The following is a 19771-nucleotide window of genomic DNA, read 5'->3' on the forward strand; positions in this document are numbered from 1 at the left end:
TGATGGAGGCTTGGCTCAGCTAGGCTGGCTCGGGTCCACGTCGCCCTCATACTCCTTTCTGGCCCCAGTGGGCTGGCCCGACCATGTTCTTCTCATGGAAACGTTAGAAGCACAAGAAACAAGCCAAAACACGTGCCACTATTTCTGTTGGCCAAAGCTAGGCGTATGGTCTCATTTGAAGTCAAAGGGTGGGGAAATGCACTACAGCCATTTAGTGGAAGGAACTACAAAGCCACATGGCAGAGAGCAAGGTGACAGGGCAAGATAAAGAACCAGGGCCAATAATGCAATCTCCCACGTCCTTGTTATCCTGACCTAGACTCTTCACTCATCTTCTAACTTCTTGCTTTGCCTAGAGCCAACCGCCCCTGACTTGATCCCAGCATCCCTTTATTAAAAATTTCCACTGCCCCTTATCACTGCCAAATTGAGCTGAAGCCCTGTACAGCTTGGCTCCAATCCATTTTTCCTGCTGTATCTGTTGCCATGTTTCAGAATTACTCACCACCCCTTTCCAAATGTGCTTGTTTTTCGCACAGTTCTGTGCCTTCATAAACAGTCTTCCCTCTTCCTGCTGCAGTGATCTCCCCCATATTTGAGGTTATTGTAAGTGAGATATCATCGACCCTTCGAGACCCAGTTCACCTGGAGCATCTTCCAGAAAGCCCTCTCAGAAGCCCCCTGGAGAAAAAATTGCTCCTTCCTTTGTGATGTGATAGTAAACTGAATTTGCATCATGCTCATACTTACCTCATAGCAATTCGAGAATACATGTTCAGCCAGAGAGAGAAAGAGAGGCAGAGCTTGAATAATTCCACCCACCATTCTACTCCATGATTGTGGGAGTACTGAGACTTGACTTTGCTGTTACCTTAGTCATCCTTTGGTTTCAGAATCCTCTTCAGCTCCCAAAAGCCTCTTGTAGCGTAAAAGGCACAGCCTACTGAGCGGGGGTCTAGTGTTTAATGATGCAAGACTCTTCTTTTACAACAGCCAGGCAGCAAGCCTTTATTTCATCTGCTGTTCAACCAAAGGAACATCTATCTGGACGTGTGGTCTTGTTGCAAATCAGGACCTTCCAGTTCTATACTGGAAATTCAAGGGACTATCAGTGGTAATAGTGTCTATAGTAAATGTTTATGTCATGGTGACTTTAGAATCTCCCCTCCACCTAAGATGCTACTCTATCATATTTCCTATAGACTTATATCAGATTGAATTTTAATCTTTATGTTGGTGTTTCCCAGCTAAGTCATGAAGTTCTCTTTTGTGGCTTATGGTTCTTTATGGCTGCTGCCTGTGGCTCTGCAGGTCATACACTGTACAACTCTAAGGGGACACTAGTCACGCCAGAGTCTATGTAAATGGACTCCCCCGTAGTCATGGTGCCAGCTTCCTTGTCTCCCAGTGCCTGGTACATATTGATTGCTCAAGAAATGTGTGGGATGAGTGAAGGAGAAAGAAGGCAACAAGAAACTGAGCTAACTGTTCCCAAGTGAGATATTTAACAGTCAGGGTTCGAATGAAAATTCAGACAGGTTTTGCTCCAGCAAAATGAAGACCATGTTATCATAGGTGCCTGTGATGAAATGTACCTGTAAACCCACTTGGAATGTCTTGTTTAACTACAAAAAAATCACCTTTCATCCTGCAAACTGATCAAGGTGATGGCTCCTAAAAGCACATCATGCTTCTCAAACGTTACCGACCCCATGATCGCCCTATGCCTGATACCCTAGCGGACATCGTGAGGCATGTGTGTGGAGACAGGTCTAGATACTAGATGAATCTTGCCCTCCAAGTCACAATAGACTTAAAGTTTCCTTGATTTCCCTTGGATGGTCATACAACTTAAATAAATGCAAGAGGAGCCATCATGAACAAGAACAAGCATTTTATCAGGTTACTTGATGAAATACGCTGAATAAAGTAGAAATATGCCAATGTGGCTGACAAACTGTTCACCCCATGGGAGAAGGTTGCCAAGGTAAATGGTCACCTTCACACTTGGAATTTGCTGTTCTGCCAGAGGACACAGGGAGGGGAAGTGACCCAATCAGGACATGTGGGCTTCTGGGTGGACATGGCCTGAGGAGGGGCCCAAAAGGCAGCAGGACACGGGCAGTGATGTCTGACCATGCGTCACCCCACCCCTAACCACAGCCCCTGGAAGCTCTGACAGCAACCACACGGTGCTAGCCCCCCTCCCCGCTGGGTTGTTCTTCCCTGCGTCTCGAGCAGCAAGATGGTCACCACCCGGCCACCCTACCATCAGGACACAGTTGGCAGGATGCCTCACCAGCCAGGGCTTGATGTGTCAATTAGAGTAAGTGCCTGGTGAAGAAAGGATTCCATAAATGTTAAATGAATGAACAAACCGATGAGTAAACTAATGAAATAAGCAAACCAAAGAAGTGCAATGATATAGGGACCATTTGTGGAGGAAGGCACTGCAGTTACCTAAGGAAATTCTAAATGGTGTACACTTAGTGCTACAGCATCTTCCCTAATGGCCCTGTTATCCCTTCCAAACCCATGGAGACTTGACTCTGTGCTGTTCAATAGAAAATACACTCAACCTGATGAAGCACTGCACCAAGGTTGTCCTGACAGCCCCTAGCTTGGGAACCAGTGTGAGTAATAGGTCTTGAGTTTGGGGCTGCTAGGGTGCTGCAACAGTAGTATTTGCACGTGAACTTGGGATCAGAATTTAAAAACAATCAAGGAGTCCGTTCAGTTAAAATTTAGATTCTCTTCCTGCCCGAGGCCTTGCATTGTTATCACGGGACACCTCAATGAAATAGTCACCATTTGTTTCTTGGGTTTTGTTTTGTGCTGCTAGGTGAGCTCTCCGTGGAGGAAGCGCAGGACCCTTTCTTGGTCAGCATCCACATAATCGCAGACCCAGGGGAATCCCGACCCCTGCAGGAGGCCATCGACAAGGTCTTGGCTTGGATCCACCCAGACCTCCAGCTGTTCAGGGTCTCTGAAAGGAGGGCGTCCCGGCGGCGGAGGAAGGCCCCCAAGGTGTCGCAGCCAGCCCTGGCGGTGGTCCTCTTCCTGCAGGAGGAGTACGGCGAGGAGCAGATCCTGCAGCTGCACCGCACGCTGCAGCGGCCGCCCTGGCGCCATCACCACACGGAGCGCGTGCCTGGCAGGTTTCTGCCCTACCTGCCCTGCAGCCAGGAGTTCTTCACTCTGGCCCCTGGGACACCACTGTGGGCCATCCGGCCTGTGCACTACGGCAAGGAAATCGTGCGCTTCACCATCTACTGTCGCCATGACAACTACGCCGCCATCCTCAAGTTCTACGAGCTGATACTCAGGCGGAGCCCCAGCCAGAGGAAAACGGACTTCTGCATCTTCCCCATTTTCTCCAGTCTGGATGTGGACATCCAGTTCTCCCTGAAGAGACTGCCCTGTGACCAGACCCCGGTCCCCACTGATTCCTCCGTGCTGGAGTTCCGAGTCAAGGACATTGGCGAGCTGGTGCCTCTCTTGCCCAACCCCTGCAGGCCCATCAGTGAGGGACGCTGGCAGACGGAGGACCACGATGGGAACAAGATCCTTCTGCAGGTACCTTGGGGGAAGTCTGTCTGTCTGTGTCTATCTCCACTTGGGGAGAACAGAGAAACAAGTGAATTGGTTCTGCCAGAAACCCTGGTTAGTACCTGTTACAGAACAATGAGTTAAGAAAAAAGAGAGATCAGTGACCCTCTGTCTGGCTCGTAGACCAAGTCAAGGTGTCCATACTCTAATTAAACAGTTTTCACTTAGCTGCCGTGGCCATGTGCCCCAGGCAAGCAACGGCCGATTCCTCTAGCGCCTCTTCACCCACCTGTTTGAACATCCACTAAATGCTTGTGGCTCCCGGGGATTTAGAATGAGCTGATATCCCAGGGAATTTGGTATTAAAGATTCCTTAATCTACTCCCTCACAAATAGGGAGTTTTTACCAATGAATTCTTCACTTCCACAAAGGAACTTCAGGAAAACCCATCTATGACAATTGTAAAATATGCTGATGTTCAATAGAGAAGATACCTGTTTTCTTCATCGCTCTGGTGCCTCCCCCCCCCCCTTCTACCCTTCCACCCTTCTGCTACTGGGCAATAGGTGGTTCAAATTCAGTGATCACTGGAAATGACTTTCTTGGTGTTTTAAGGAGTACGTGATGCCTTTGGAGCTTCTTTCATTCAGCTTAGGAAGGGGGAGTGAATACATGGAAGGAAATGGATGCAGTAGACTGTTCTGTTGCTTCCGTGGTTAATGTCTTGGCTCAATTACTGGACCCATTTCTCCTCCCATCCTTCCAGCGATCGTCCCAAACTCTTTAGATGTCATTAGTTATACTCTAGAATTCAAAGTTCAGCATACAGATTTAAGAAGGTCCTATACTTACCCTACCTGATAAATGCTTTCAAGACCCAGGCTTTCTAGAATTAACAGGTAAATCCGTTCCAGGCATATAGGATTTTGTCTTTCTGAAACACCTCTGCCTCTGGTGTCTCAGTTTTCACATACGGCTACCTGAGAGGAGAAAGTTGATAGCAAGTTCAGGGACATTGTCTTGAAAGGTGCTGATTGTATTTACTTGAATCACAGGTAAAGTTTCATAGTTTTTGTTGGTTTGGGCATTAAACATCAGAACTATAATCCACATATCGCAAAATGAAGTGAGAATTTGGCACATGACAGATATCTGGCTCAAACTACAGCCAGGCCACATGGCTCAAGTCAAAAAGGTCACCTTGAGATATTTACGATTTAGAGGAACTAGATAATTTTCAGATTTCCCTTTGAACTATGCAAATAAGAAATAATATTGCTTTATTATTCACGAACTAAATGCTAGCTAGCATTTGTTTTATTTTTTAATTTTTATTTTATATTGGAGTATAGTTGATTTACAGTGTTGTGTTAGTTTCAGGTGTACAGCAAAGTGATTCAGTTATACATATACATATATATATTCTTTTTCAGATTATTTTCCCATATAGATTATTACAGAGTATTGAGTAGAGTTCCCTGTGCTATACAATAGGTTCTTGTTGATTATCTATTTTATGTATAGCAGTGTGTATATGTTAATCCCAACCTCCTAATTTATCCCTCCCACCCACCCACCTTTCCCCTTTGGTAACCGTAAGTTTGTTTTCAAAGTCTGTGAGTCTGTGTCTGTTTTGTAAATAAGTTCATTTGTGTCATTTTTTTAAGATTCCACATATAAGTGATATCATATGATATTTGTCTTCACTGACTTACTTCACTTAGTATGATAATCTCTAGATCCATCCATGTTGCTGCAAATGGCATTACTTCATTCTTTTTTGTGGCTGAGTAATATTCCATTGTATATATGTACCACATCTTCTTTATCCATTCCTCTGTCAGTGGACACTTAGGTTGCTTCCATGTTTTGGCTATTGTAAATAGTGCTGCAATGAACATTGGGGTGCAAGTATCTTTTCAAATTGTGGTTTTCTCTGGGTATATACCCCGGAGTGGGATTGCTGGATCATATAGTAGCTCTGTTTTTAGTTTTTTAAGGAACTTCCATACTGTTCTCCATAGTGGTTGTACCAATTTACATTCCCACCAACAGTGTAGGAGGGTTCCCTTTTCTCCACACCTTCTCCAGCATTTATTGTATGTTAGACTTTTTGATGATGGCCATTCTGACTGGTGTGAGGTGATACCTCATTGTAGTTTTGATTTGCATTTCTCTAATAATTAGCGATGCTGAGCATCTTTTCATGTGCTTTTTGGCCATCTGTATGTCTTCTTTGGAGAAATGTCTATTTAGATCTTCTGCCCATTTTTTGATTGGGTTGTTTGTTTTTTTGATATTGAGCTACATGAGCTGTTTGTATATTTTGGAGATTAATCCCCTGTTGGTCACACCATTTGCAAATATTTTCTCCCATTCTGTGGGTTGTCTTTTCATTTTGTTTATGGTAGTTTTTTTTGTGCAGAAGCTTTTAAGTTTTTATTAGGTCCCATTTGTTTATTTTTGTTTTTATTTTCATTACTCTAGGAGGTGGATCAAAAAAGATATTGCTACGATTTATGTCAAAGAGTGTTCTGCCTATGTTTTCCTTGAAGGGTTTTATAGTATCCGGTCTTACATTTAGGTCTTTAATCCATTTTGAGGGTTATTTTTGTGTATGGTGTTAGAGAGTGTTCTAATTTCACTCTTTTACATGTGGCTGTCCAGTTTTCCCAGCACCACTTATTGAAGAGACTGTCTTTTCTCCATTGTATATTCTTGACTCCTTTGTCATAGATTAATTGACCATAGGTGCATGGGTTTATTTCTGGGCTTTCTATCCTGTTCCATTGATCTATAAATCTGTCTTTGTGCCAGTACCATACTGGTTTGATTACTGTAGCTTCATAGTATAGTCTAAGTCAGGGAGCCTGATTCCTCCAGCTCCATTTTTCTTAAGATTGCTTTGGCTATTCAGGGTCTTTTGTGTTTCCATACAAATTTTAAGATTTTTTTGTTCTAGATCTGCATTTGTAATTCCATTGGTAATTTGATAGGGATTGTGTTGAATCTGTAAATTACCTTGGGTAGTATAGTCATTTTGACAATATTGATTCTTCCAATCCAAGAACATGGTATATCTTTCCATCTGTTTGTGTCATCTTCGATTTCTTTCTTCAGCATCTTATAGTTTTTGGAGTACAGATCTTTTGCCTCCTTAGATAGGTTAATTCCTAGGTATTTTATTCTTTTTGATGCAATGGTAAATGGGATTGTTTCCTTAATTTCTCTTTCTGATATTTTGTTGTTAGTGTACAGAAATGCAACAGATTTCTGTGTATTAATTTTGTATCCTGTAACTTTACCAGATTCATTGATGAGCACTAGTAGTTTTCTGGGAGCATCTTTTCTATGTATAGTATCATGTCATCTGGAAACAGTGACAGTTTTACTTCTTTTTTCCAATTTGGGTTCCTTTTATTTCTTCTCTGATGGCCGTGGCTAGGACTTCCAAAACTATGTTGAATAAAAGTGGCAAGAGTGGACATCCTTGTCTTGTTCCTGATCTTAGAGGAAATGTTTTCAGCTTTTCACCATTGAGAATGATGTTTGCTGTGGGTTTGTCCTATATGGCCTTTATTATGTTGAGGTAGGTTCCCTCTGTGTCCACTTTCTATAAAGTTTTTACCATAAATGGGTGTTGAATTTTGTCAGAAGCTTTTTCTGCATCTATTGAGATGATCATATGGTTTTTATTCATCAGTTTGTTGATGTGGTGTATCACACTGATCAATTTGTGGATATTGAAAAATCCTTGCATCCCTGGGATAAATCCCACTTGATCATGGTGTATGATCCTTTTATTTTATTGTTGGATTCGGTTTGCTAGTATTTTGTTGAGGATTTTTGCGTCTATGATCATCAGTAATATTGACCTATAATTTTCTTTTTTTGTGTGGTATCTTTGTCTGGTTTTGGTATCAGGGTGATGGTGGCCTCATAGAATGAGTTTGGGAGTGTTCCTTCCTCTGCAGCTTTTTGGAAGAGTTTCAGAAGGATAGGTGTTAACTCTTCTCTAAATGTTTGATAGAATTTGCCTGTGAAGCCATCTGGTCCTGGACTTTCGTTTGCTGAGAGGTTTTTTGTTTTTTTTTTAACATTTTTATTGGAGTATAATTGCTTTACAATGGTGTGTTAGTTTCTGCTGTTGAGAGTTTTTTAATCACAGTTTCAATTTCAGTACTTGTGATTGGTCTGTTCATATTTTCTATTTCTTCCTGGTTCAGTCTTGGGAGATGGTACCTTTCTGAGAATTTGTCCATTTTTCTAGGTTGTCCATTTTATTGGCATATAGTTGCTTGTAGTTATCTCTTATGATCTTTTGTGTTTCTGTGGTGTCAGTTTTATAATCCCTTTTTAAATGTGAGAAAAGTTTTCTTCTGTGTTTGAAGACTGCCAATTTTTTATGCAAAACAATGCCGTTGTGTAAGTAAAAATTAATGAAAGGATTTTGTTTATACTAAAAGATCAAAATGAATGTGATTGTTTCTGAGGGACTTTTTCCTTTTTGCAGTATTTAGAATATTTTTTGCTCTCTCAATCCCTGTAATAATGTAAATGAAAGAATAAAGTAGGAAAGCTTGGCCTGAACTCCACTCAAAGGAATCATTGAAAGAATATTTCAAAGAAAAGCCACAGATTTAAATGGCGATACAATCTGTATGGGTGCAGGCTTTTGAATTTAGAGCATCCAAGAGTGAAAAGAGTAAAAAAAGATTTGTATCATGGGGTCTCAGGAATTTGGGCCTTTGTTCAAAATAGTAATATGCCAAAGACTTAAATTAATGTGGGCAGAAATGACTAATAGTCCGTCTCATAGTTCTTGATTATGGCTGAACAGGTTACTATTTACTGCATCACTGCAAAAAGCAGTCCTCTGCTCTAGCATGAGAGATACGCCTGCCCACCTCTTTAAATTACTTTGAAAGTAAAAATTTATACTTCATTCTTTAGCAAAACTAAGATATTTTGGTCGTGGAGGGAGGGACACAGTTGAGAGAATGCCTTTTTTTTTTTTACATTCTCCTTAGCAGTGTGTTTCCCAAGTTTCATTTTCAACTTACATGCTTTTGTTCCATTGGGTGCAGTTATACGTTGAAGGCAATCTTGGTTGGGTAGTTTCTAGTTGCTTTCTTAAAATATAGATTGCATTTCAGTTCTTCATCCTGCCCCATCGAGTTAACATTCCATATTTCAGAGACCTCCTCCTGCCATTTAATTCCTCTGGAGGAGAAAAGCTGAGAGGTTTGTTTCTGGGAGCTACCCAGCCTCTTATAAGAATTTGGAAATGTTTTTAACTAAGATCTGATTAGATGGAAGGAAAGCCTTCTACCTCCTGAAACTCACCTCTCCTTTCTTGGCATTGCCTGATTCAGGGGGAAAAAGGCGGAGAGGAGGTGGGTGGGGAGTTGACAGCATCGGATGTTGCCCAAGATCCCTCTAGAAAATGCATCTTAGAAATTTGGATTAATGCTTGATGATTGAAACTACAGCTTTCTAGAGCCAAGATCTGTGTTAAACGAACTAGAAGTAAACCGACACTGTACTTTGAACATAGTAAGTTCTCTTTATACATTTCTCTTTACTTTTTATTGAAGAATAATATAAATGATACACACAAGGAAAAGTGCACATCACAAATATATGCTCAGTGAATTTTCACAAATTGAACATTTGCATAAGCAACACCCAGATGAAGAAACAGAACATAGAAACAGAAGAGAAGTCTTCTCTTTCCCCATTCCTGGGACTCCCTTCCCTTAAATGAACATATTAATTACTCTGTATTTCACAAAAGTGGGGGGAAGGAGTACCTGGTCAGAAAAGTTGGGAACATGGCTGTGTAATCTGGGGGTGTTTTTGTATTTATAGGTAGCTCCCACTTTTTTTTATAAAAAGACTTAGGTTGGCTGACAAAGATATAAATCATACAAGAAAGATTAATAAAAATAATTAGATACCAAAGGGACTTGAAGTAGAGGAAAAATAATGATAGGAAAGTAAGGTAAACCAAGTATGACATCCAAAGTGCATGTCATTTCCTATCTGAGAGCTATGCTGTTTAACTGGTAGCCACTAGCCACATGTGGCCATTTAAATTTAACATTTAAGTGAATTAAAATAAAAAATTCAGTTCCTCAGTCTCACTAGAACATTTCAAGTCCTCAGTAGCTCCATGTGGCTGGTGGCTACCATATTGGTTAGCACACATACAGAACATTTCCATCATTGCAGAAAGTTCTGTTGGACAGCATTCTTCCAGAAATAGGCCCCAATTTTGATTTTGAGTTCTCCAGCAGCAAAAACAGAATGGAAAATCAGCAGTGATACAATTTAGAATCCATGAGGCAAAAATAAACTATGCTTCAGATGCACAACTATTCCAGGTTCTGCGTCCTGGGAGCAGCGTTGCTCCCACCTTCTCATGTCCAGTGAGGTGTCGGCAGCCCGCCCTCAACTGTGCTCTAGAACAGCTGCATCGAGGCCTCACAAGACTTTCTTACACGGAGCCTGCAGGGTGGGCAGGGTGCCCAGCCAAGTGTCGTGCAGCAAAGCCACTGCACAAAGGGAGGCTGGGCAAAACAAGGTGGTCCCTGCCTGCAGCTTCTGGGGCCTTGGCTGAATCCCAGAGGGAGGGATACACCTTCAGAGAATCTCCCCAAATTTGTTTCTCTCAGCTAAGCTTTTGGTAGATCGCGAGGGACAGTGGGCTTGGCTTGTTTCTTTCCAGCCGAGTCCCTGGAGTACACCTGTGCCACGTAGCTGGTAAAGGATGGAGTCATATGTCTTGCGACTCAGCCAAGCTGGGTTGTATGTTGATGTCTTCTTTTTTTTTTTTAATAAATTTATTTTATTTATTTATTTATTTTTGGCTGCATTGGGTCTTCGTTGCTGTGTGCTGGCTTTCTCTAGTTGCGGCGAGCGGGGGCTACTCTTCGTTGTGGTGCGCGGGCTTCTCATTGCAGTGGCTTCTCTTGTTGTAGAGCACGGGCTCTAGGCGCGCAGGTTTCAGTAGTTGTGGCTCGCAGGCTCTAGAGCACAGGTTCAGTAGCTGTGGTGCATGGGCTTAGTTGCTCCACGGCATGTGGGATCTTCCTGGACCAGGGCTCGAACCCGTGTCCCCTGCATTGGCAGGCAGATTCTTAACCACTGCGCCACCAGGGAAGCCCTGTTGATGTCTTCTTAGGGAGCTCTAAGGAGCCTGACAAGAACACAGGCCTCAACGATAGGCCACCACCTCCCTTGGAGGTCTTCCACGGGAGTGCCATGGGCAAGGCCAAACTCCTCAAGAAGTGATTTGGGGTCCATCCAAACACAGAGAAGCATAGTTGAGGACCCAAAGGTCAGTTTCACAAAGAGAATGCAGCTGCAATTTTAGGCTGGAAAAATGTGGAAAGCAGGTCACTCCATGTCTTTGAAGAGGTAAGGTAATTTAACAGTGACGTCTAAGCCTTTGGAAGACTTCTTCCGTAGAGGGTGGTCACCAGCTGTCCTTTGCATCCTCATAAGGCAGAACAGGGAACTGGCTTAAACAAAAGGTTTTAAGTAGCATTTAAAAGACAAGAAATCCTGACACGCAAAATTGTTACCAGTTGAAAGGGCTGCCAGGTTCAGTCTCGAGGACTGTCTTCACTGGAGAGCTTTTAAGATTTCATTCACACCAGCTCATTTACTTGTCTTCTTCACCCAACGAGGAGATTGTCTAGACAGTCAGTCCCGGAATCCTGGGGCCATCAGCGCTGTGAGGACAGGGAAACAGGTGCTAATGAGGATGCAATTGAGGGACTAAGTGGGCTTCAGAGACTTTTAAAAATTTTTTAACTGTGGTAAAATACACATAACAATACACATAACGATAAAAGTTACTGTCTTAACCATTTAAAAATGTATGGTTCAGGAGTGTTAACTACACTCACATCATAGTGCAGCCGTCACCACCGTCCATCTCCGGAACTCTTTTCATCTTGCAGAACTGAAACTCTGTCCCCATTAAACAATAACTCCTCATACCCCCTCCCTCCAGTCCCTGGCAACCACCATTCTACCTTCTGTCTCTATGAGCTTGACTGCTCTAGGAATCTCATATAAGTGTGATCATACAGTATTTGTCTTTTTGTGACTGGCTTATTTCACTTAGCATCATGTCCTCAAGGTTCATCCAAGTTGTAGCATGTGTCAGATTTCCTTCCTTTTTAAATCTGAATAATATTCTGTTATGAACGTGCTACATTTTGTTTAGCCATTCACCCATTGATGGACAGGTGAGGCACTTCCATCTTTGGGATATTGTGAATAATGCTGCTGTGAACATGGGTGTGCAAATACCTCTTTGGGTCCCTGCTTTTACTTCTTCTGGGTTTGTACCCAGAGGTGCAATTGCTGGGTCACATGGTAAGTGTATGTTTAATTTTTTGAGGAGAGGACCTGCCATACTGTTTTCTGTAGTGGCTGTGCCATTTTACGTTTCCACCAGCAACGTATGAGGATGGGACATGTTTTTTAAGAAAGCAGAGAGAGGCTTGCTCTTTCTTTGCGGGGTACAGTACACCGTATTCTGCACTAGGCGATAAAGAGGGTGATGGTTGGAAAGAACTGAGCAAATACTGAAGTGAGGCATTGACGCTTCACCCGACACACTCCAGATCTAGACTGTACAGCAGAAATTCTTAACGTGCTGTCCTTGGATCCCAAGCACAACTTGTATGCATGTGTTTATGTGCATCATCATAAAAGGTACATCATATCATGTCTCTCAAAATTAACTCTCCAAAGGGTTCCCATTCTCTGGCAGCCCTTCTAGATGTTCACCAAGGCCCAAGGCTTTCCATCAGCGGCTCACCTCTCTGGCTTTATCTCGCACTTCTCTCCCTTCTGCTCCCTCTGTGCCTTCCACGTTGGCCTGCTTTCTCTTCCTCAGATGCAGCAAACTCATTCCTGCCTCAGGACCTTTGCACCTACTGCCTGGAATGATCTCCTCCAGGATCTTCACATGGTTGGTTCCTTCTCATCATTCAGGTTTCAGAGATACCTTCCCTGCCCGCCCCACCTAAAGTAGCTCCCAGATAGCCTCCTGACCAGTTACCTTACTTCTCCACTGGACAGCTAAAAGGTCCTTTTAGAGCATAAGCCAGATCATGTGACTCCTGTGCTCAGAACCCCCAGGGGCTACCTGTCCCATCTCTCGTGCAGTATAAACCAGTTTCCTCGCAGTGGTAGGTTGCCTCCCTGCTCTGCTCTTCTCCCATCACTCTGCCCCAGCCACCCTGGCCTCACTCTTGACCCTTCAGAACATCCTGTGTCTGCTCTGTCCCTCTGCCCACCATCCAGCTGGCCACGTGGCTGTTCCTTCCCCCCCACCTCGTCAGGTCTCTGCTCCGTGTCCCCTCCCTAGCGAGGCCTTCCCCGGCCGCAGCGTGAAGAGCACCTCCCTCTCCTGTTCCTGCACACACGGACATGCCAGCAGCCGTGCTCCTGCCCTGCTTGCCTTTTCCACATGGCGCCGTCCCCTTTAACTGACTGCATGTTGACCGAATAGAGGCTTGTCCTTCCCTCCACCAGAACCTGAGCACCCGGAGGGCAGGGACTTTCACTGTTTTGCCCACCATTGGGTCCCTAGTGCCTCTGACGGTGTCTGGCACACATTAGACACTCAGTGTTGAACGAATTTTTTTAAAAAAAGGAGACAGAAGGGGAGAGAGGTGGGGACTTGGGGCTGTTCCGGGCAGGCCCACGGAGGCGGGTTGAGCAGGGGGAGAGCCCTGGCTGGTGGTTAGAAACAGGGAGAGGAAGAGTGACCAGGGCCCGGAGGAGGGGACCTTGACAGGAGGCGCCCGTGGGAGGACTCCTTGGGCCATAGTGCCTGCTGGCTGATGGCAAGGGGGACTCCGGTGCTAAACGCAGGGCAGGGGGCAAAGAGGATGAGCGGGTGGCCTCCCCCCACCCCTCACGTCAGGCTGGGGGCCCCAGAGAGAGCAGTGGCCATGCTGACAGGAGCCCTTCTCCTGCCGAGCCCCTCTACTCCTGGGAGAGGTGGGAGAGTAAGGGGTGGCTCAGCCAGCATCTCTGGGAAGGCCAGACGACACATGTGACAGTGTAACACTATGCCCCCTGCAGGCTGGGCACCTCTGCTTCTAGCTGCCAGAAACGGACACAGACCGTCTCCAGTTGGTCAGCTTCTTGTCTGGGGAGGAGCTTATGAAGGGAAGCGTTTACCCAAGAAATAATAATGGGGTGATAGTGAATATTAATTGCTTGCTTAGGAGCTGCCACACTGTAGGCTAAGTGCACTCTAATACCTTCCTTACTTAACCCTCTCAGTGCGTCTACCAGCCAGGGACCACTCGTACCCCCATCCTGCAGACGGACACCCGGAGATGTAGATCAGTAACTGCCATGCCCAGGATTACCAACAGCAAATGTGAGACTGGGAGCGAACCTGGGGACATTTGACTCAGGAACCCATGCTGGCTGTGCTGTTCCCTATTCTTTTTTTTTTTTTTAATAAATTTATTTATTTTTTATTGATTGATTGATTGATTGATTGATTGGCTGCATTGGGTCTTCGTTGCTGCGCGCGGGCTTTCTCTAGTTGTGGCGAGCGGGGGCTACTCTTCGTTGCGGTGCGCGGGCTTCTCATTGCAGTGGCTTCTCTTGTTGCGGAGCACGGGCTCTAGGCGAGCCAGCTTCAGTAGTTGTGACATGCAGGCTCAGTAGTTGTGGCTCGCAGGCTCTAGAGCGCAGGCTCAGTAGTTGTGACGCACGGGTTTAGTTGCTCTGTGGCATGTGGGATCTTCCTGGACCAGGGCTCGAACCTGTGTCCCCTGCATTGGCAGGTGGATTCCTAATCACTGTGCCACCAGGGAAGTCGCACGTGCTCTTCCCTATTCTTTTACGAGGAACACGGCCAGGACCTGGGTGTTCCCTCTGCCGGCACCTCTCAAGCTTCAGCAGACCTGAAAATCACAGATCCCTGGGCTCCACCTCCAGAAACTCGGATCTAGGAGGTCCAGGGTGGGGCCTGAGATCCTGCGTTTCTAACCAGCTCCCAGGTGCTGACGCCTGTAGCATCCTCTCTACATGTGCACCGGACTCAGGATATTCTAAGCAGGACTACCCAGTTGTCACTTCGTGTTTGATAAGCACTGCCTGGGGCACATTCCCTTTTTAAAAATTATTATAACCGTACTTAGTAGCAGGCTCAGGACAGAACATCAAGAGTACAAGTCACAATATTGTGATGATCATTCGCAATTTGAACTACATGCATTGAATCATTGTTGCACACCTGAAATGAATATAATGCTATATGTCAATTATATCTCAATTAGAAGAAAAAAAAGAGTACAAGTCACAAGAGGTGTCTGTAAGGTGAGCTCAGAGCTTCCTGAAACTGTTTGTATCCTGTTCCCAGCCCCAAGTGCAATGCCCAGCAGCTACTCAGTACACGTTAGCTTGTCCCTCCTCCCCCTTGGTCTCTGGTGTTCTCAGGGCAGGTGCAGTGACCCAAGGGGAAGGGCATGCACACGTGCAGGCAGGGAGGGGTTTGAATGAATGGGAGGCCATTGGGCACGCCAGCATGCTACACCTGCCCTGGGGTTTTGGCTCCCAGTCCAGACTCTGAAGAAAATTGCTGTTTTCAGTCAACTGTGTTGCCTGCCCTGGGTTATTTTATCTGTGCAGATTGCCCAGGCTGGCTGAAAGTCACCCCTAGAAAATAATTTCCCGGAGCATCGTCTGAGTTTGCTATTCCTGCAGAATGTGTAAGTGACATCATAGCTCTTTCAGGCCTGGAAGGAAGAGTAATTTGCTTTTAGGTTAAAAAAGGAAGTGAACTATGATTATAGACCTTGGCAGGACTTGGAATCAGATCTTTGAGGCAGAGGAAGGAAAATGAGGAATTTTAGTCAGTGTTTTCTGCTCTCAATCTTAGAGCAGCTTTCCCCTGTGGCCTGCCTGTCTCACTTGTCTCACTTAGCTTATTTAGTTTGGTCTGTCCAGGGCTCTGCTTCCAAAGGGGTTTGGTTTGGTGGTGGACCTGGAAGAAAGGGCTGCTGTTTCTGCGCGTGGCAAGCAACTACCAGCAGGTAGGGCCGGCCCCCTGCAGGCCGACCGCGTGGTGCCTGTAGGTAAACTGCAACGGAAGGGGACGGTCCAGCGCTTTGGGGAGCTGGTCAAGTCAGCAAACACTTTGAATATCTCCTCTCAGTCAGACATGGTACTGGAGATGGACAAAGATGAACAATAGAGTCCTGTGCTTCAAGTTCATGACTGATCCCAGACCATTCCATGGAGTGTGACGTGCAAGCTGTGGTACAGCAAAGTCGGGTGCAGAGGGTGTGCTCCGGAGGGGCGCCTCCCTCCAGGGCTGGGAAAACAGGAAGACCATAGCAGAAGCCTTCTGGAAGCCAGCAGTTAGGAGTTGGGTCTGTAGATCCCACCGATCTAGACCACATCCTATTCGGACAGCTCTGAGTGGTTGGCTGAACCTTCAAACACTGGGCCAAAAAACCTATTTTAATTTCCACTGAATTTTCCTCTTGTGTTAATATATTTTTTGTTAGCTTCTAATTAGGCATCCTTTTTTATTGGCGTATGGTTGATATACAGTATTATATAAATTACAGGTGTACAATATAGTGATTCACAATTTTGAAAGGTTATACTTCATTTATACTTATAAAATATTGGCTATATTTTCTGTGTTATACAGTATATCCTTGTAGCTTATTTTATACCTAATAGTTTATACCTGTTAATTCCCTACCCCTATGTTGCCCCTCCCCACTTCCTTCTCCCCACTGGTAACCACCAGTCTATTCTCTATATCTGTGAGTCTGCTGCTTTTTTGTTTTATTCACTAGTTTGTTTTATTTTTTAGATTCCACATGTAAGTGATATCATATAGTGCCTTTCTGTTTCTATTTCACTTAGCATAATGCCCTCCAAGTTCATCCATGTTGCTGCAAATGGCAAAATTTCATTCTCTTTTATGGCTGAGTAGTAGTCCATTGTATATATATACTGCATCTTGTTTATCCATTTATCTGTTGACGGACACTTATGTTGCTTTCATACCTTGGCAATTGTGAATAATTCTGCTATGAACATTGGGGTGCATATCTTTTCAAATTAGTGTTTCTGGGTTTTTTGGATATATACCAGGAGTGGAATTGCTGGGTCATATGGTAGTTCATTATTAGTTTTTTAGTTTGATGTTTTCATTTTTAAAGTTGTTATTATATTTTTATTAGAAAGTAATCAAACCAAATTACCGAAAATATTTTTGGAAATTAGAGATTTTTTTTTTAAAATTACTCTTCTTACCACCATAACAGAGCATCTTTTGTTCCATTGGTCTATGCATGTGTTTTTATGACAGTACCATACTGTTTTGATTACTATAGCTTTATAATACAGCTTGAAATCAAGAAGTGTGATGACTCCAGATTTGTTTTTCTTTCTCAAGATTGCTTTGGGTATTCTGGGTCTTTTGTGGTCCCATATAAATTTTAGAATTTTTTTTTCCATTTCTATAAAAAAAAGATGCTGTTGGAATCTTAATAGGGATTGGATTGAATCTATAGATGTCTTTGGGTAGTATGAATATTTTAACAATATTAGTTCTTCCAATCCCTGAACATGGGATACCTTTCCATTCATCTGTGCCTCCTTCAATTTCTTTCATCAGTGTCTTGCAGTTTTCAGTGTACAGAACTTTCACCTCTTTGGTTAAATTTATTACTGAGTATTGTGTTGTTTTTATTACTGAGTATTGTATTGTTTTTGATGCTATTGTAAATGAGATTGTTTATTTCATTTTCAGATAATTTATTGTTAGGATATAGAAGAGCTACTGATTTTTTGTATGTTACTTTTGTATCCTGCAACTTTAATGAATTCACTGGTTAGCTCTAATAGTTTTCTGGTGAAGCTTTTATGACTTTTTATATATAAAATCATGTCATCTGCAAATAGAGACCATTTTACATCTTCCTTTCCAATGCTGATGGCTTTTATCTTTTTCTTGCCTGATTGCTTTGGCTAAGACTCCTGTACTGTGTTGAATTGGAGTGGTGAGAGAGGGAAGCATGGTCCTGTTTCCAATCTTAGAAGAAAAGTTTTCAACCTTTCACCAGTGAGTATGATGTTAGCTGTGGCGTGTTATATAAGGCCTTTGTCATGTTGAGGTATGTTCCCTCTATACCTAATTTGTTAAGAATTTTTAACATGAACAGATGTTGAATTTTGTCAAATTCTTTTTCTGCATCTATTGAGATTATCATTTGATATTTCTTTCATTCTATTAATGTGATGTATCATATTGATTAACTTCCATGCATTGAACCATCCTTGCATCCTGGGACAAATCTCACTTAATCATAGTGAATGATCCTTTTAATGTGCTGCTGAATTTGGTTTGCTAGTGTTTTTTTTTTTTAATTGGAGTATAATTGCTTTACAATGTTGTGTTAGTTTCTGCTGTACAGTGAAGTGAGTCAGCTATATGTATACCTATATCCCCCCCACTTGGACCTCCCTCTCACCCCACCCCCATCCCATCCACCTAGGTTGTCACAGAGCACTGACCTGAGCTTCCTGTGCTGTATAGCATGTTCCCCCTAGCTATCTGTTTTACACATGGTAGTGTATATATGTCAATCCTGATCTCCCGATTTGTCCCACCTTCCCCTTCCCCCTCTGTGTACACATGTTGGTTCTCTACGTCTGTGTCTCTATTCCTGCCCTGCAAATAGGTTCATCTGTACCATTTTTCTAGATTCCACATATATGCATTAATATACGATATTTGTTTTTCTCTTTCTGGCTTACTTCACTCTGTATGAGTGACTCTAGGTCCATCCACATCGCTACAGATGACCCAATTTCATTCCTTTTCATGGCTGAGTAATATTCCATTGTATATATGTACCACATCTTCTTTATCCATTCATCTGTCATTGGACATTTAGGTTGTTTCCATGTCCTGGCTATTGTAAATAGTATTGCAATGAATATTGGGGTACATGTGTCCTTTTGAATTATGGTTTTCTCAGTATATATGTCCAGTAGTAGGATTGCTGGGTCATATGGTAGTTCTATTTTTAGTTTTTTAAGGAACCTCCATACTGTTTTCCATAGTGGCTGCACCAATTTACATTCCCGCCCATGGTATAGGAGGGTTCCCCTTTCTCCACACCCTCTCTAGCATTTATTATTTGTAGACTTTTTGATGATGGTTATTCTGACTGGTATGAGGTGATACCTCAATGTAGTTTTGATTACATTTCTCTAGTAATTAGTGATGTTGAGCATCTTTTCATGTGCCTCTTGGCCATCTGTATGTCTTCTTTGGAGAAATGTCTATTTAGATCTTCTGCCCATTTTTTAATTGGGTTGTTTCCTTTTTGATATTGAGCTCCATGAGCTGTTTGTATATTTTGGAGATTAATCTTTGTCCGTTGCTTCGTTTGCAAATATTTTCTCCCATTCTGAGGGTTGTCTTCATCTTGTTTATGGTTTCCTTTGCTGTGCAAAAGCTCTTAAGTTTCATTAGGTCGCATTTGTTTATTTTTGTCTTTATTTTCATTACTCTAGGAGGTGGGTCAAAAAAGATCTTGCTGTGGTTTATGTCAAAGAGTGTTTTTCCTATGTTTTCCTCTAAGAGGTTTATAGTGTCCGGACTTACATTTAGGTCTTTAATCCATTTTGAGTTTATTTTTGTGTATGGTGTTAGGTAGTGTTCTAATTTCATTCTCTTACATGTAGCTGTCCAGTTTACCTAGCACCACTTATTGAAGAGGCTGTCTTTTCTCCATTGTATGTTCTTACCTCTTTTGTCATAAATTAGGTGACCATATGTGCATGGGTTTATCTCTGGGCTTTCTATCCTCTTCCATTGACCTATATTTCTGTTTTTGTGCAAGTACCATTCTGTTTTGATGACTGTAGCTTTGTAGTATAGTCTGAAGTCAGGGAGCCTGATTCCTCCAGCTCCGTTTTTCTTTCTCAAGATTGCTTTGGCTATTCTGTGTCTTTTGTGTTTTCATACAACTTGTAAAATTTTTGTTCTAATTCTGTGAAAAATGCCATTGGTAATTTGATAGGGATTGCATTGAATCTGTAGATTGCTTTGGGTAGTATAGTCATTCTCACAATAGCGATTCTTCCAATCCAAGAACATGGTATATCTCTCCATCTGTTAGTGTCATCTTTGATTTCTTT

General features: G+C 43.1%; 1 protein-coding gene and 1 long non-coding RNA gene across 2 annotated transcripts in view; one reads left to right on the forward strand and one right to left on the reverse strand.

Moving 5' to 3' along the window:
• FAM124A (family with sequence similarity 124 member A) overlaps positions 1-19771 on the forward strand; it is a 105877-nt gene that overhangs the window by 25445 nt on the left and 60661 nt on the right. Inside the window, exon 3 of the mRNA XM_061170943.1 lies at positions 2843-3576. Within this exon, the coding sequence (XP_061026926.1) occupies positions 2843-3576 (734 nt within the window). The remainder of the gene's footprint in view (positions 1-2842; positions 3577-19771) is intronic.
• LOC133076629 (uncharacterized) overlaps positions 11233-19771 on the reverse strand; it is a 66898-nt gene continuing 58359 nt past the window's right edge. Inside the window, exon 3 of the long non-coding RNA XR_009697568.1 lies at positions 11233-11289. This is a non-coding gene — a long non-coding RNA (uncharacterized LOC133076629). The remainder of the gene's footprint in view (positions 11290-19771) is intronic.

The sequence above is a fragment of the Eubalaena glacialis genome, chromosome 16 (genome assembly GCF_028564815.1).
Source record: "Eubalaena glacialis isolate mEubGla1 chromosome 16, mEubGla1.1.hap2.+ XY, whole genome shotgun sequence".
Taxonomy (NCBI): Eukaryota; Metazoa; Chordata; class Mammalia; order Artiodactyla; family Balaenidae; genus Eubalaena; species Eubalaena glacialis.